At 44.1% G+C, this 15290-nt stretch overlaps 1 protein-coding gene across 1 annotated transcript in view; it reads left to right on the top strand.

The window, feature by feature from the left end:
• Positions 1-15290, top strand: part of Dnah3 (dynein axonemal heavy chain 3) — a 172271-nt gene that overhangs the window by 129556 nt on the left and 27425 nt on the right. The window contains exons 50-52 of the mRNA XM_031388102.1: positions 324-506; positions 7898-8096; positions 10949-13090. Coding sequence (XP_031243962.1) covers positions 324-506; positions 7898-8096; positions 10949-13090 — 2524 coding nt within the window. The remainder of the gene's footprint in view (positions 1-323; positions 507-7897; positions 8097-10948; positions 13091-15290) is intronic.

Below are 15290 nucleotides of genomic sequence, written 5' to 3'. Positions count from 1 at the left end.
CTCCCTCCCTGTACCACACAGTAGCATAGAAACCTAATGAGAGAAGAAACCATCTCTTTAACATTTTTGCTTGCCGTTGTGTGCCTATGCTTTACATCACTTCTAAAACTGCAACACTCAGTGCGGACTCAGTAACGAGGTGTTGAAAGATCGGGGACGTAATATCAGCCCACAAGTCTATGCCCAGTGACATGTCAAAGCCAGCCATCCTTCCTATCTGCATTTGCCCTGTATCACAGAACCAAGTCTGCTTTTCTCCACTTTTCATTTTTAGCACTGACACTGCTGGTCCCATGTGTCTCCTGTCCCCTCTTCCTTGCTAGGTGGCTGTCATGCAGGTAGAGCTTACGGCTCTTCAGCCTCAGCTCATCCAAACCTCCGAGGATACAGCGATGATGATGGTGAAAATTGAACTGGAGACAAAAGAAGCTGATGCCAAGAAACTTCTGGTGCAGGCAGATGAGAAGGAAGCTAATGCTGCTGCTGCCATCTCTCAGGCAATCAAGGTATGAGCAGCCAAGAGGTGCCAGAGGGAGCTAATGCTGCTAAATGCATAAGACTGTGCCCACCTTGCAGATGAGACAAAGGAGACTCAGGCAGGGCCAGTGAGTTCTCCAAATCACCAGTTAGGAGTTAGTAAAGAAGGTTCTTGGGCCGTCTGTTCTCTATCCCACTCTGTGTCAAAACTGGGACTCAGCATAATCTCATACATTAACTTTCCCCTCATTCACTGTGCCCTGGCTGCAATAATCTTCTGGTTATTCCTTCCCCAGGGCCTTTGCACTGGCTGTTTTCTTTGCCTATCAATATCCCCGTGCCATCATCTTCACCTCTGTCACATTTTTGTCCAGCTGTCCCTAACATGTGTGTGTAGGAATGGAACAAATGTTTTTGGATGGCAGAATATTGAACCTAGAGGGCTGCATTCCTAGGTGCTTCTGCTAGTGTCCTGAGAAGGGGTCACCACACAGTCAGATAGCAGAAGATAGCCCCATTAGCGTTGACATGACAATGACATAGGTCTCAGAGCACTTTGGGTAAGTGATTCCATTTGAGGATCACAGGCACCTAATGAATGACAGGTGTCGGGATCTGAGAGTTGCTAGCATTGGGGTCCGCGTGAAATGGCCTCACACAGCTGTGGGGGTCACTGACAGGACTATATGCCAAAGCTCAGGACACCTGGGCTAAGGCATTTGTCCATGTGCTTTAAGGAATTAGGGAATTCCTTAGGGAATTCCTTCAGCCATTTTCAAGCATGAGTTTGAGCAAGAGGCAGCCTGTGTCTGGCATCTGTCCTAAATAGGTCATGAGTCATTTTCTTGAAAAGTACAGGGCTTCCAATTGGCGTCTCTCCAGTGAATCCTGAGACCTGACCTCTGGTAGATGTTTTTCAGAGGGTCTGATCCCTCCCTGTTCTCAGAATTCACAATGAACACCATGTCCTGGATTGTGAAAGTTGCTTCACTTGCGGTCTTAGTGGCTCAGAAAGAAGATATAATAGAAACCATAAAATATAGCCACTTCCAGGTGCCAGGAGCCAGATCCTAGTAGCAATTTGTCATTCTATGGCAAAATGATTATACTAGATACTCCTCACGTTTAACAAATATTTATTAAACACCTACTATGTGCTGGCTCATTTTTAGTCAGAGTAAGTAGGAATGAGTGAAGTAAATGAAATCCTTTTCCTCATGGAGATTATGTTCTCTGGTATTCATTCTCTTGAATGCTAACAGCCCTACAGTACACTATGATACACATCACACAGACTTATTCCCACTTGACATATGAGGAAATCGTGACACAAGATTTTTCCAAAGTTGCATGACCACCAAGTGGCATGATTCAGACCTAGAGCTCTTTGACCCACAAACCATGGCATTTGACCATGAATCCAGAAGTTGCAGACTGGCAGCTGGGGACCACATGTGTCCTGGGATGCATAGAAGATTTTACTGACTCATTTTGAGGCAGGATCTTGCTATGTATCCCAGACTGACCTTGAGCTCATGATCCTCCTGCCTCAGCCTCCTCAGTACTAGGATTGTAAGTGTGTGCATCACAACCACACTCAAGGATATTTTATTTTAAGTCAGAAATAGTTAACCTTTAAAATGCAAGTAATTTCAAGTAAAAATTCTGAAACGTTTGCTTTTCCTTACGGGGGAAAATAATTAGGACTCTAGTGACACTGGCTTTGCTTTCTTGGGTTGTGCCCATCCTCAGGAGTAAGAAACTGCCAACCTTCTGAATTCTAGCTCCCCATCCAGTTTAGTTCCTGCTCTCGCCTCAGCGCCCTGGCCCCTGGATGTGTGTGACTTTACAGCGCCTTCATGATTCTGTACTATAACCAGGCATCCAGAGTGCCCTGCCGACTCTACTCCTTCCTAGCCTCAATTTCTGCATCAACAGATTGAGGTTACTTGGAAAACAAACAAACAAACAAACAAAACATGTGGACTGGAGAGATTTCTCAGTGTCTAAAAGCACTAGTTGCTCTGGCACAGGGTCCACATGATGGCTTACATGCATCAGTAACTTTAATTCCAGGGGTCCTGACACCCTTTCCTAGTTTACCCAGGGCATACATGTCGTACACATATATACATACAGGAAAATACTCATACAGATAAATAAGTAAATACACAAATAAGTAAAGAGTACATAAAATGTGTGGCATGTGCTAGAGGTCTACATTAGTTGTTCTCTGAAACAGCTGTTCTTCATCTCTACTCTGCCTTAGTCTAGCTTCTCATCAAGTGTAGGAACCACCTGGAAGGGAACAGCTCAGCCAGGATTCTGCTCTGGAATGTCAGGAAAAGCAGCAAACCTGCTAGGTCAGGGGGAGATGAGCAATGCCATGGGGTTTATGAGGATCTGACAGGGACTTCTCACCACGCCCTGGGCAATAAACTGCCACCTTGGGTTTCAGTGGGGAGGGTGAGGTCTGATGTGGTGCCATCTAAGCCCAGATCTTGCAAGTCCTGAAGGTGAGTCAGGTAAGAGGAACCACCCAGGGAGGAGAAGAAAGAAACCCATTCTTGCTCCACAGTTTCCTTGAGGCTTTTCTTGGATAGAGTGTCTTCCTGAAGTTTTCAGGGCCGTGGTCTCTCTCCACATGAGGACTGCTACATTTCTCCATTCTTCTACAACCTCTAAAGCCAGGAGCATGCAGAACACTGGACCTAACACACATGCAGAGGTCCCACAGAGCATGAAGAATTCATGCAAAGAAGATTTGGAGACTGAGAGAGATGGAGACTGCTCCCAACGTTCGATTCATGAGTACAGCAGTTTTTTGAGCTGTCTGGCTCTGGGCACTCATGGCAAGGGTCTGTCATACTGGCTCTGGCTCTGGGCACTCATGGCAAGGGCCTGTCATACTGGCTCTGGCTCTGGGCACTCATGGCAAGGGTCTGTCATACTGGCTCTGGCTCTGGGCACTCATAGCAAGGGCCTGTCATACTGGCTCTGGCTCTGGGGACTCATGGCAAGGGTCTGTCATACTGGCATCTGGGCAGCAAAGAGATGCTTAGCCTTGACTGCTGCATATACATACCCATCAAACAAAGGCACAACAAAAACTGCATCTGTTCTTCTTAGACTAATAAATCACGTCCTCCCCCTTAGTGAGGATAATCTTCCAAAATGACTGCAGCATAGATTTTATTTCATCAAAATAGACTTGCTCAATATCTGATAGCCTTTGTGTCCCCTGGATTGCTGACACTCAATAGGCTATTTTTATTTTTTTATTTTTATTTTTTTTAATATCCTGGTATTTCTTTTCTTTTTTTTAATTAGATGTTTTCTTTATTTACAATATCTCCTTTTCCAGGTTCCCCTCCAATAAAAATAAAAATAATATAAAATTAAATTAAAAACAAAAACAAAAACAATCCCCTATTCCCTTCCTCCTCCCCCTACTCACCAACCCACCCTCTCCTGCTTCCTGGCCCTCGAATTCCCCTACACTGGGGCATAGAACCTTCACAGGACCAAGGGCCTCTCCTCCCATTGATGACTGACTTGGCCATCCTCTGCTATACATATGCTTCTGGAGCCCTAAGTCCCTCCATGTGTACTCTTTGGTTGGAGTTTTAGTCCCTGGGAGCTCTGAGGGTACTAGTTAGATCATATTTTTGTTCGCCCTAAGGGGCTGCAAACCCTTCAGCTCCTTGGGTCCTTTCTCTAGTTCCTTTATTCATTCTGTACTCATTCTAATGGATGGCTGTGAGCCTCTACTTCTGTATTAGTCGGGTACTGTCAGAGCCTCTCAGGAGACAGCTATATCAGGCTCCTGGGCCATTTTTAATTTTAATCATATAATTATGGGTTATAACAAAAGATGATTTTTTTAAAAAAATTTCAACTTAGAAACCTTTTAAAGTCTTGGCTCTTATTTGAAACTTCCTCCTTGTCCCTGTCCACACCTTGTGTGATAGGACACAATTAAAATATGATTGTGATTTTTCACAGAACTTTGTTTTCTCTTAACATCTTACCATGAATATAGTTCCAAGATATCTTTTAGATAGTGTGTTTGGGAATATGTGTGCTATAGGTACTTGGTATTGCATATGTACATTTTTGTGTTTGTGTGGTATATGCACTTGTTTTGTGGCTATGTGTGTATGCGTGTATGTGTACTCATATGTGTGGTGTGTATGTGTAGCATATGTTCTTGTTACTGTAGGTATGTGCACATCTGTGTGTGGGTATGTATGTGTGTGTTTAGTGAGGATAGTGGGGTGTGTTTATATGGTGTGTGTACTTGTTTTGTGGGTGTGTGCACATCTTTGTATGGGTGTTGTGGAGACCAAAGCTTAACATCAAATATCTTTCCTCAATCAGTCTACACTTATATTTTTTTAAGACAAGACCTCTCACTGAACCTGGAGGCCTCTGATTCAGCTAGCTTTGCTGGCAATAAGCTTTTACCCCACTATAGCCAGCTTTTTGTGAAGGTGCCAGAGCACAAATTTAGCTCTTCACACTTTTGCAGAAGCACTTTAGCAACTGAGCTGTCATCCCAAGCCCTCATAGAGACATCTTAGTGGCCATGGAGAGGAGGTCACAAATCAAGCCTATTCCCTCCTGCTCTTTGATTTCGGCATTTCTATAATATCAAGAAGCATTCCTTGACAAAGCCACTGCCAGAGTCACCCATGGGATTATGAATGCAGACCCCACCTAAACTGAGTGACTCAGACTCTCCGGGCGGAGATGCTCTCAGTGATGCCTGGTGACTGGTATACAACCACTACTGAGAATCTCTATTACAGATATGTCACGGTGAGAGGCTCCTTAGAGCCGCCTGACAAACCAGCTTGCAGCAAAACCAAGCTTTGTCCCTTAGGAAGAGGAGCAGAGGTGCCAGGCTCCATGGAAGGGTGAAGTGTGGAGGGATCGCTAGCTGTGGGGAAGTAAAAACAACTTTTATTTTGTTTACTTATCCACAATAAACTCATAGTTACAAAGACTTCAGCACATAATACAAGCACTCAGGAGACTCAGGAGGCAGAGGTAAGAAATTCATGAGTTCAAGGCCAGCCTAAGCTACACAGCACATTTAAGGACATTTTGGGATGCATAGAAAGACCATGCCACAAACAAACAGTTGACATTCTCTTGTGAAGTTCCACTTCAGTCATAACTGTGTGATCACCCAAGATTTAGTGAACTAATAGATAATTCACTAACTGAGACTCCAGAGCCAGCTCTGTGACTCACCCACTGTGTGACTTTGTCTAACTCATTTCACGTTTTTGGAATTTTTTTTTCAATGATAGAATTTGAGTTACTGACTAACTAACTAACTAACTACCTAACTGACCCAAAAGAGCCCTCTCAGTTGTGAAGTCCTATTGTGGCAAGCTTGCTTTCTTTATTTTTTTTCTCTCTCTTTCTTTCTTAAAAAAATTTTGAAATATAATGCTTTCCATTAAAAGGTGTGGAATTCATCACAGTTCGGTACATTCACAGAGTCATGCAAACATTAATACTATGAACCTCTAGAATGTTTTCATCACCCCCAAGAAAAATCTATTCCCTTCTAGTATCCACTCCTCCTCTCTTCAACTTCAGGTAACTATTCACCTGCCTCTGTAGATTTGCCCATTCAGAATACTTCACAGAAACGGAGCCATATAACAGATGGCTTCTTTCACCTAACATAATATTTATTTGGTTCATAGGTGCTTCATTTTATTAACAGATGCATGATGTTACATTATACTGATTTTATGTTTAATTTAACAAAAAGGGACTGGTGACTCAGGTAAATGTACTTGCTGTTAAGCTTGACGACCTGAGTTCAATCCCTGGGATCCACATGGAGAGAACTGATTCCTGCAAGTTGTCTTCCAACATCCATATGATCTCTGTGGTAGGCACATGTGCACTCACGCATGCGCACACAAATAAACAAATAAGTAAAATTTAAAAATTAACAAATAGTAAAAGCCAGATAGTGTTAATGAGTAGGTGACATTTAGCAAACAGTGACTAAAGCACACACTGTCCCATTTAGCTAACCTCAACCTTATCTCCAGCTCTGACATAGCTCTAGTTGCCATCTCCGTTTTCCATCCTTAGCTTGTCTACCCTGTCCCCAGGCTTGACTCTCCCTGATTCCACCATAGCCTATCTGAAGATCTGCAACACATTCTGGACCCTCATACTGACATGCCTGACCTGCAATGCTCTACCTCATTTCTTCCTGTAGTTTTTCCTAAGCCTGATTGTCTCTTAACCCACCTCCTGTCTCTGGGAATTTGTTCAAAACTACTGATTAATTTTTTTTTTCAGAGAGAAATTGCAGGTTTAAAATAAAAGTGATAAATGCAGATTAGATATGCTAACAAGGCGGTAGCCATTGTCAAAATAGTCAAAAGTATCGGGTGTAGCTCAATGGTAGAGTACTTATCTTAACTCAATCCCTAGTACTACCAAAAATAAAAATTAAGCCGGGAGGTGGTGGCGCACGCCTTTAATCCCAGCACTTGGGAGGCAAAGGCAGGCGGATTTCTGAGTTTGAGGCCAGCCTGGTCTACAGAGTGAGTTCCAGGACAGCCAGGACTATGCAGAGAAACCCTGTCTCGAAAACAAACAAACAAACAAACAAAATTAAATAATAGGACCAACAAACATTCTAGATGTTTTCTATATGAATACCCAGGAAGGAGTCTTAAAACAAACAAACAAACAAAGAAACAAACAGCAACAACAAGAAGAATGCTTAGGAGGCTGAGGTCAAGCCAGGTGCAGTAACATTCCAAGCGCCCCACAGGCACAATGGGAAGCAGAGACAGGAGAATCCCCAGACGTTCTAGGGCAGATGAACTATAGGAGGCCTCCCTCAAACAAGGTAGAAGATGAGGACTGACCCCAGAGGCTGTCCATTGACCTCCGCATGCATTCAGTGACAAGCATATTGCACACACACAAATGTGAATGTGAAAAAAAAAACAACAACAACAACAAAAAATTCCTTTTTTTTAGGAATTGGAGCATAGGTCCATTAGAAAGAATTAATCCTAGTGCTATACAGCATAAAAAGCTAACCATATTCTACAATAATTGTTATATAATTCACAGTACCTGGAAGTTAAACATCTCATGTCACATAAAAACATAATATTTGAAAAAATTGAAATAAATATTTATTGCCCTAACTTGAGCAATGCCTCTTTTTTTTTAAGGTCACAAAAATAGGTTCTCAGATGTTCAGCACATCCAAACTGTGGCCATGAGGGGCCAGGCAGGCCTTTAAGAACAGAACTCCCAGGGGGAGGCCCTAACCTTGAAGGGCATCTGGTCACAGAGAACCTTTCTGCCTTTTCCTGTGTACCAGGCACTGATTACCCATTCATTTTGTTCCTGTTCTCCACAGAATGAGTGTGAGGGAGACCTGGCTGAGGCCATGCCAGCACTTGAGGCTGCACTCGCTGCCCTCGACACCCTGAACCCAGCTGACATCACACTGGTGAAGTCCATGCAGAACCCACCAGGCCCTGTCAAGCTGGTTATGGAGAGCATTTGCGTCATGAAGGGGCTGAAGCCAGAGAGGAAGCCAGACCCCAGTGGCTCCGGTAACCTCTCCGAATCCAAGCCATCTTGTTCCAGGCCCCTCGTGTTTTAGAGGAATCTAGAAGTATCAGCATGTACATCTGTGTTCAAAGATTTTAGTGATGTGTGTGTGTGTGTGTGTGTGTGTGTGTGCGTGCAGATGAGTGTGCACTTGCGTGTATAGGCTAGAGGTTAGCACTGGCTGTCTTCAATTCGTTCTCCACCTTATTTTTTGAGAAAGGATCTCACCAAAATTAGAGCTTACCAATTCAGTTAGACTGGCAGGCCAACAAGCTTCAGGAATCCTTTTGTCTACGTCTGCTTCCTCGGCTGGGAGTGGGACTACAGGTGTGCACTGCCATACCTGGCTGTTTCCATAGGTGCTGGGATCCAGACTTAGGTCTCCCTGCTTGTGCAGCAAGCATTTTAGTAAATGAGCCAGCTCCCCAGCCCCCTTGTAATGTTTCTTGACCAGCCTTTAGTCACTTGGTCAACTGAGAAAATGCAGGTATCTCTGTGGGAGTATAAACCTCATAAGGGCCTTAGACTGCAGACCAAAACTGGAGGTCAGTAGTACAAACGTGTATGTGACCACACACAAAAGAAAGTGAGAAAGTGAGAGAACAAGAAACAGAAAACACACAGTAGGAGGGGGAGGAGAGAGGGGAGAAATAGAAACCTGGGCATCATTTAGACACAGTCACTCATGCACATACATATGCACACACACACACACACACACACACACACATGCATGCACATATACACACATACACAAATACACACATTGATTGGAGTGGGGAAGAAGCAGTAATTGGAAATGCTAGAGGCAGGAACAAAAGGGTGCAGAGATTAAGAAATAGATAGAAAAGAACAACAAAGAGATGGAGGGGAAAAAATGAGAGGCAGACATGACAGACAGACAGGCTCACAACTATGATCCCAGCACTGCACTGTGGAGGACTAGGAGTCTGGGGTCAGCCTGGGCTACATCACGAGAAATTCTCAAAAGAGAGCAGAGATTCTGATAAGGGACATTCTGTTACAAGTAGTGCCTTCAAACTGCATGTGAAGTTTTAAACTGAATGTCTTTTGAGCTGTCCTGTCCTGGAGGAACTCTGCTAGCCTGCATTTCTGAAATGCTAGAAACCCCTAATCCCTCCTTTGACACTTCTGGGCCCTGCTTCCCTTTGCTTAGCATTCCTTTTTGTCTGGCTGGCTTTAGTGCAACAGTTTGAAGAAGATATAGATGATGAGAAACGGCAAAGCAGGCCTGGACTTTGTGTGTATGTTTGTGTGCTTGCATACAGCATACAAATGCACTTGTGGAGGCCAGGGGCTGGCTTAATGTATTTTCTACAACTGTTCTCTATCATTTGTTTGAGACCAGATTCCTCATTGAACTAGGAGCTTGCTGACTAGCCTACACTGGCTGGTCATTGAACTCCCAGAATTCCTATAACCATAGGCTCATTACTGGGAACCTGCTGCCAAGCCCAGATTTTACATGATTACAGAGATCCAAACTCAGGTCTTTGTTTATTCAGCAAATGCTTTATCCATCAGGCAGTCTCCCCAACATGAGAGTTGACTTTGGAGAAGCCTGTAGAGCTGGTGCTAGGGTACAGAGTCACATGGAGACCTTAGGAATCCTGAAATTAATACCCCATTTCTAAAGACATTTATTTCATTGGTCTTGGGTGCAACCTGAAGTCAGGTGGTTTTGTTTGTTTGTTTGTTTGTTTTAAGTTCTTTGGGTGTTTTTTCTAAGGTATGTAGGCAGAGTTGAACCCCACTAAGATAGAACATGTCCAGGTTATGAATGGCAGTTCTTACTGTGGGCCTCCAGTTATCAGCTCAGAACCTGCCATTAAACCATGTATATTATTCGTTAAGCCCTTTGAACATAGTGCATATAATGGAATGGAATTAGCTTTGATTATCTTGAATTTAAATGAAGCAGATAATCTTCTAGAATGCAAACCAAGTCCTCCATAGGAAATACTAGACTAATTGATGTGCTTGTACTAAGGGATATGTACATTATACTCCATATTATGTCTCAAGTATGGTTCTTGTCATGAGCCCCAGGTTGGCATGTGCCATAAGCTAAAGAAGCTCTCAATTTTTTCCTAACTTGTCAGCCAGAGGAGCACAGTTGCAGGGTAGGATTGATAATCACTTGACTGGTTGTTGACTGAAAGGGCATTGGGGAGAAATGGGCCTGACTTTGTTTTTGGCCAGAATATAGGTGGCTTCCTGTCTTGATATAAGCCAGCAAGCTCCTTCTCCAAGACCACTGCCTCCTCACTTACACTGTCCATTCACAGGAGAACTGGCTACATTTCATCCAATCTGCCTCCTAGATTTGTAAATAAACATATGCCCATGGGTGTGGCTTCTGTGGTTCTCTCCAGTGATAAAGGGATCAGAAGTGGAATTCATTCAGTTCATATCACGGCACCCAGTAAGCTGAGGCAGAAAGATCACAAATTTAAAGCTAGCCTAGACTTACTTATGAAGACTGTCTCAAGATAGATGATAGATAGATAGATAGATAGATAGATAGATAGATAGATAGATAGATAGATAGATAGTCAACATGGCCTAAACTCTAGTCTGGACCCAACTAGTTGCTACTTATAGCATAGGCAAAGGACTCATGGCAAAGAACTTGAGATCATGGAAGAACTGAAGGAAAGTCCTTCAAGACCCAAGTTCAGGAAACAGAGTACATATGAGGAAGATAAGTTTTCCTGCATCTCCCTGACTAGGAGCTTGGAGTTCATCCCTTTCCCCAATATCTAAGTAGCATGTAGAATTGTATATCTCAATCAAAATGTCTCAAAACATCTCTGTTTCCTATGCTGGACAGGTAAAATGATAGAAGATTACTGGGGAGTATCACGAAAGATCCTTGGAGATCTAAAGTTCTTGGAAAGTCTCAAGACCTACGACAAAGAAAACATCCCTTCGGTGATCATGAAGCGAATCCGGGAAAGGTTTATTGATCACCCTGATTTCCAGCCAGCTGTCATTAAAAATGTATCATCAGCCTGTGAGGGCCTGTGCAAGTGGGTGAGGGCCATGGAAGTGTATGACCGAGTGGCCAAGGTCGTGGCACCCAAACGGGAGCGACTGAGGGAGGCTGAGGGGAAGCTGGAAATACAGATGCAAAAGCTGAACCAGAAACGGGCAGAACTGAAGCTGGTGGAAGACCGACTCCAAACTCTGAATGCCGACTTTGAGCTGATGAACAGTAAGAAAAATACGCTGGAGGAAAATATAGAAATCTGCTCCCAGAAGCTCATCAGGGCGGAAAAGCTTATTAGTGGCCTTGGAGGAGAGAAGGACAGATGGACAGAAGCTGCCCGGCTGCTGGGGATCCGCTATGATAACCTGACGGGGGACGTTTTGTTGTCCTCTGGGACTGTGGCTTACCTGGGTGCCTTCACAGTGGATTATCGGGCCCAATGCCAAAAGGAATGGTTAGTTTCCTGTAAGGACAAGGTCATTCCAGGCTCCGTTGACTTCAGCCTCAGCAACACCTTAGGGGATCCCATAAAAATCCGTGCCTGGCAGATAGCAGGGCTTCCTGTTGACTCCTTCTCTATTGACAATGGCATCATTGTGTCCAATTCCAGACGATGGCCCTTAATGATTGACCCTCAGGGACAGGCCAATAAGTGGGTGAAGAATATGGAAAGGACAAACAAGCTATCTGTCATCAAGTTCTCTGATACCAATTACGTGAGAACTCTTGAAAATGCCCTGCAGTTTGGCACCCCTGTCTTATTGGAAAACGTTGGAGAAGAGCTGGATGCCTTTATTGAACCCATCTTGCTCAAGGCAACATTCAAACAGCAAGGGGTGGAGTACATGAGACTGGGTGAAAATATTATTGAATACTCAAGGGAATTTAAGTTCTATATAACCACTCGTCTGAGGAATCCACATTATCTTCCCGAAATCGCCGTGAAAGTCTGTCTCCTCAACTTCATGATCACACCCTTGGGTCTCCAAGATCAACTCCTTGGTATTGTGGCTGCCAGGGAGAAGCCAGAGCTAGAAGAGAAAAAGAACAAGTTGATTTTAGAAAGTGCCGAGAATAAGAAACAGCTAAAGGAAATTGAAGATAAGATTCTAGAGGTCCTATCCCTATCTGAGGGCAACATCCTCGAAGATGAGACAGCTATCAAAGTTTTGTCCTCTTCAAAAGTTCTGTCTGAGGATATCTCTGAGAAGCAAGAAATAGCATCTATGACAGAAACCCAAATTGATGAGACCCGGATGGGCTACAAGCCTGTGGCTATTCATTCTGCTGCCATCTTTTTCTGTATCTCTGACCTAGCCCACATTGAGCCTATGTACCAGTATTCTCTGACGTGGTTCATCAACCTCTACGTGCAGTCCCTAGCAAATAGCAACAAGAGTGATGAGCTGGACCTACGGATCGAGTACATCATTGAACATTTCACTCTAAGCATCTACAACAACGTGTGCCGCTCACTGTTTGAGAAAGACAAGCTACTTTTCTCCCTCCTCCTGACCGTTGGCCTCTTGAAGGAAAGAAAGGGAATTGATGAGGAAGTTTGGTACTTTCTTCTAACTGGAGGTGTGGCCCTGGACAATCCTTTCCCCAACCCAGCTCCAGAATGGTTATCAGAGAAGTCATGGGGTGAGATTGTTAGAGCTTCCTCCTTACCAAAACTAAAAGGTCTGATGGACGACGTGACACAAAATATCAAAGAGTGGAAGCAAATCTATGACTCAGCCTGGCCACATGAAGAGCCACTACCTTCACCCTGGGTGTTCCTTCAAGCACTGGAAAAGATGGCAATCCTGCGATGTTTGCGGCCCGACAAAATGGTTCCAGCCATACAAGACTTCATCTGTGAAACCATGGGAAAGGTATTCATCGAAGCCCCAACCTTTGATCTCCAGGGATCCTACGGCGATTCAAGTTGTTGTGCACCATTGATCTTCATACTGTCTCCAGGCGCAGACCCAATGGCAGGTAAGGGCAGAACATTGTATGAGAAATACTGAATGCTCAGAATGCAGTGCTTGCTAACAGGAGTCTCAAACCTAGCTAGCCTTCTGTTGAAAGACAACTAATTATAGTAGTCCATACTTCTTTTCTTCCTTTCTCCCTATTCACCCTCCCTTTTCTGTTGTTGTGGTTCTAATATTTAGCCCAGGCTGGCCTTAAACTAATGATCCTCCTGCCTCAGGCTCTCAAATACTGAGCTTACAGACATATGCCACAAGGCCTGGCTTAAGCAAAGCATTTGACTGGAGAAGGCAAGTGAAAACTTCATTTAAGGGAAACAGCCACTTCTCAGCACCACCTGGGATCACAATAGCTGGGATAAGAAACCCAGAACATAAGATCATCCGATTTTTCAAAAGAATTCAGAGATGGAAAATTTAACCATTTAAAACTGTTGATAACTTGTAAATTTTCCTTATACTACAGTAAGGGTGGGTTGTGGAAATAGCTGTGGGTAAAGCACTTGCCATGTGCACAGGAGGAAATGAACCTCTTCTAAAGCTGGATGGTGTGCTGTGTGTCTGTATTCCAGGGGCCTAGGGAGAGAAGGGATCAGAGATAGGAGAATGCACAGATGCTGGCCTCCCACTAGACTAGAATAAACAGTTGTGAAGAAGAGAGCCTGTCTGACTGGGAAGTGGTGACAGCTTTAGTCCCACCACTCAGGAGGCAGAGGCAGGCAGATCTCTAAATTCAAGGCCAGCTTGGTCTACAGAGGTCCAGAAAAGCCATGGTTACACAGAGAACACCCTGTCTTAATCAAACAAAACAGACCAGTCTGAAACAAGGTGGAGGATGAACTTCTGGTTGTCCCTCTGACCTCTGACCCCAGCCCCTTCACACACACACACACACACACACACACACACACACACACACAAATATTTATTTTTAATATGATAGAAGCCAAGCCCAGGATTACATTAGCTTTGAGTTTATCATCTTCTTGAACCATTTTCTCTATTGAATGTCAAATGTTTTCTAATTTAATCTTTTATTTATTTATTCATTTATTTATTTACACTCCAGATTTTATTCCCCTCCTGGTTCACCCTCCAACTATTCCACATCCCATACCTCCTCCCTGCCCCCTGTCTCCACGAGGATATCCCTACCACACACCACACACCCCACCAGACCTCTAAACTCCCTGGGGCCTCCAGTCTCTTGAGGCATCTTCTCAGACTGAACCAAGACCTGACAGTCCTCTGCTGTATATGTGCTGGGGGCCTCCTATCAGCTGGTATATGTTGCCTGTTTGGTAGTCCAGTGTTTGAAAGATTTCGGTGGTCCAGGTAAATAGCGACTGCAGGTCCTCCTACAGGGTCACCCTCCTCCTCAGCTTCTTCCAGTTTTTCCCTAATTCAACCACAGGGGTCAGCAGCTTCTGTCCATTGGTTGAAGAGGATGCCTCAGTCCTACTTGGGAGGGAGAAGAAAGCAATCACAAGGTGGGGTGGGGGGTACCTGGGAGGGAAAGTGGACAGGGGGTGGGAAGAGGGGAACATGATCTGGTATTGGGTGGAGGAAAAGAACTGAAGCCCTGAGGGCCAGCAGAAAGAATGGAAACAGGGAACCTATAGAGAAGTAGGAGGTTGGGGATGGGTACCTCTAGAATGCACCAGAGACCTGGGAGGTGAGAGACTTTCAGAACTCAAAGGGAGGGATCTTAGATGAAATATCCTACAGTGGGGAGAGGGAACTTGTAGGGTCCACCTCCAGCAGAAAGACAGGGCATCAAGTGAGGGATGGGGTTGCCATCCCACAGTCAAAACTCTGACCCATAATTGTTCCTGTCTGAAAAAAACTGCAGGATGGAAATGGAGAGGAACCTGAGGAAAAGAAGGTCCATAGACAGGCCCAAAGTGGGATCCATCTCAAGGGGAGGCCCCAAGGCCTGACATTATTACTGAGGCTATTAAGTACTCACAAAAAGGGACCTATCAAAAGACCCAACAAGCAGCTGAAAGAGTCAGATGCACATATTTGCATGTCAATTTTTTAAAAACTGGATGATAATACTACCTATATTTTCTTTTCAATTTTCAGCAAGGTATAAGATTGTGGTTCAATAACTGAGTAGTACTCCATTGTGTAGAAAACAATAAATTTATGAAATTCTTAGGTAAATGGATGGATCTGGAGAATATCATCCTGAGTGAGGT

The sequence above is a fragment of the Mastomys coucha genome, unplaced genomic scaffold (genome assembly GCF_008632895.1).
Source record: "Mastomys coucha isolate ucsf_1 unplaced genomic scaffold, UCSF_Mcou_1 pScaffold21, whole genome shotgun sequence".
NCBI lineage: Eukaryota > Metazoa > Chordata > Mammalia > Rodentia > Muridae > Mastomys > Mastomys coucha.
This window is presented reverse-complemented; position numbering and strand designations above follow the sequence as displayed.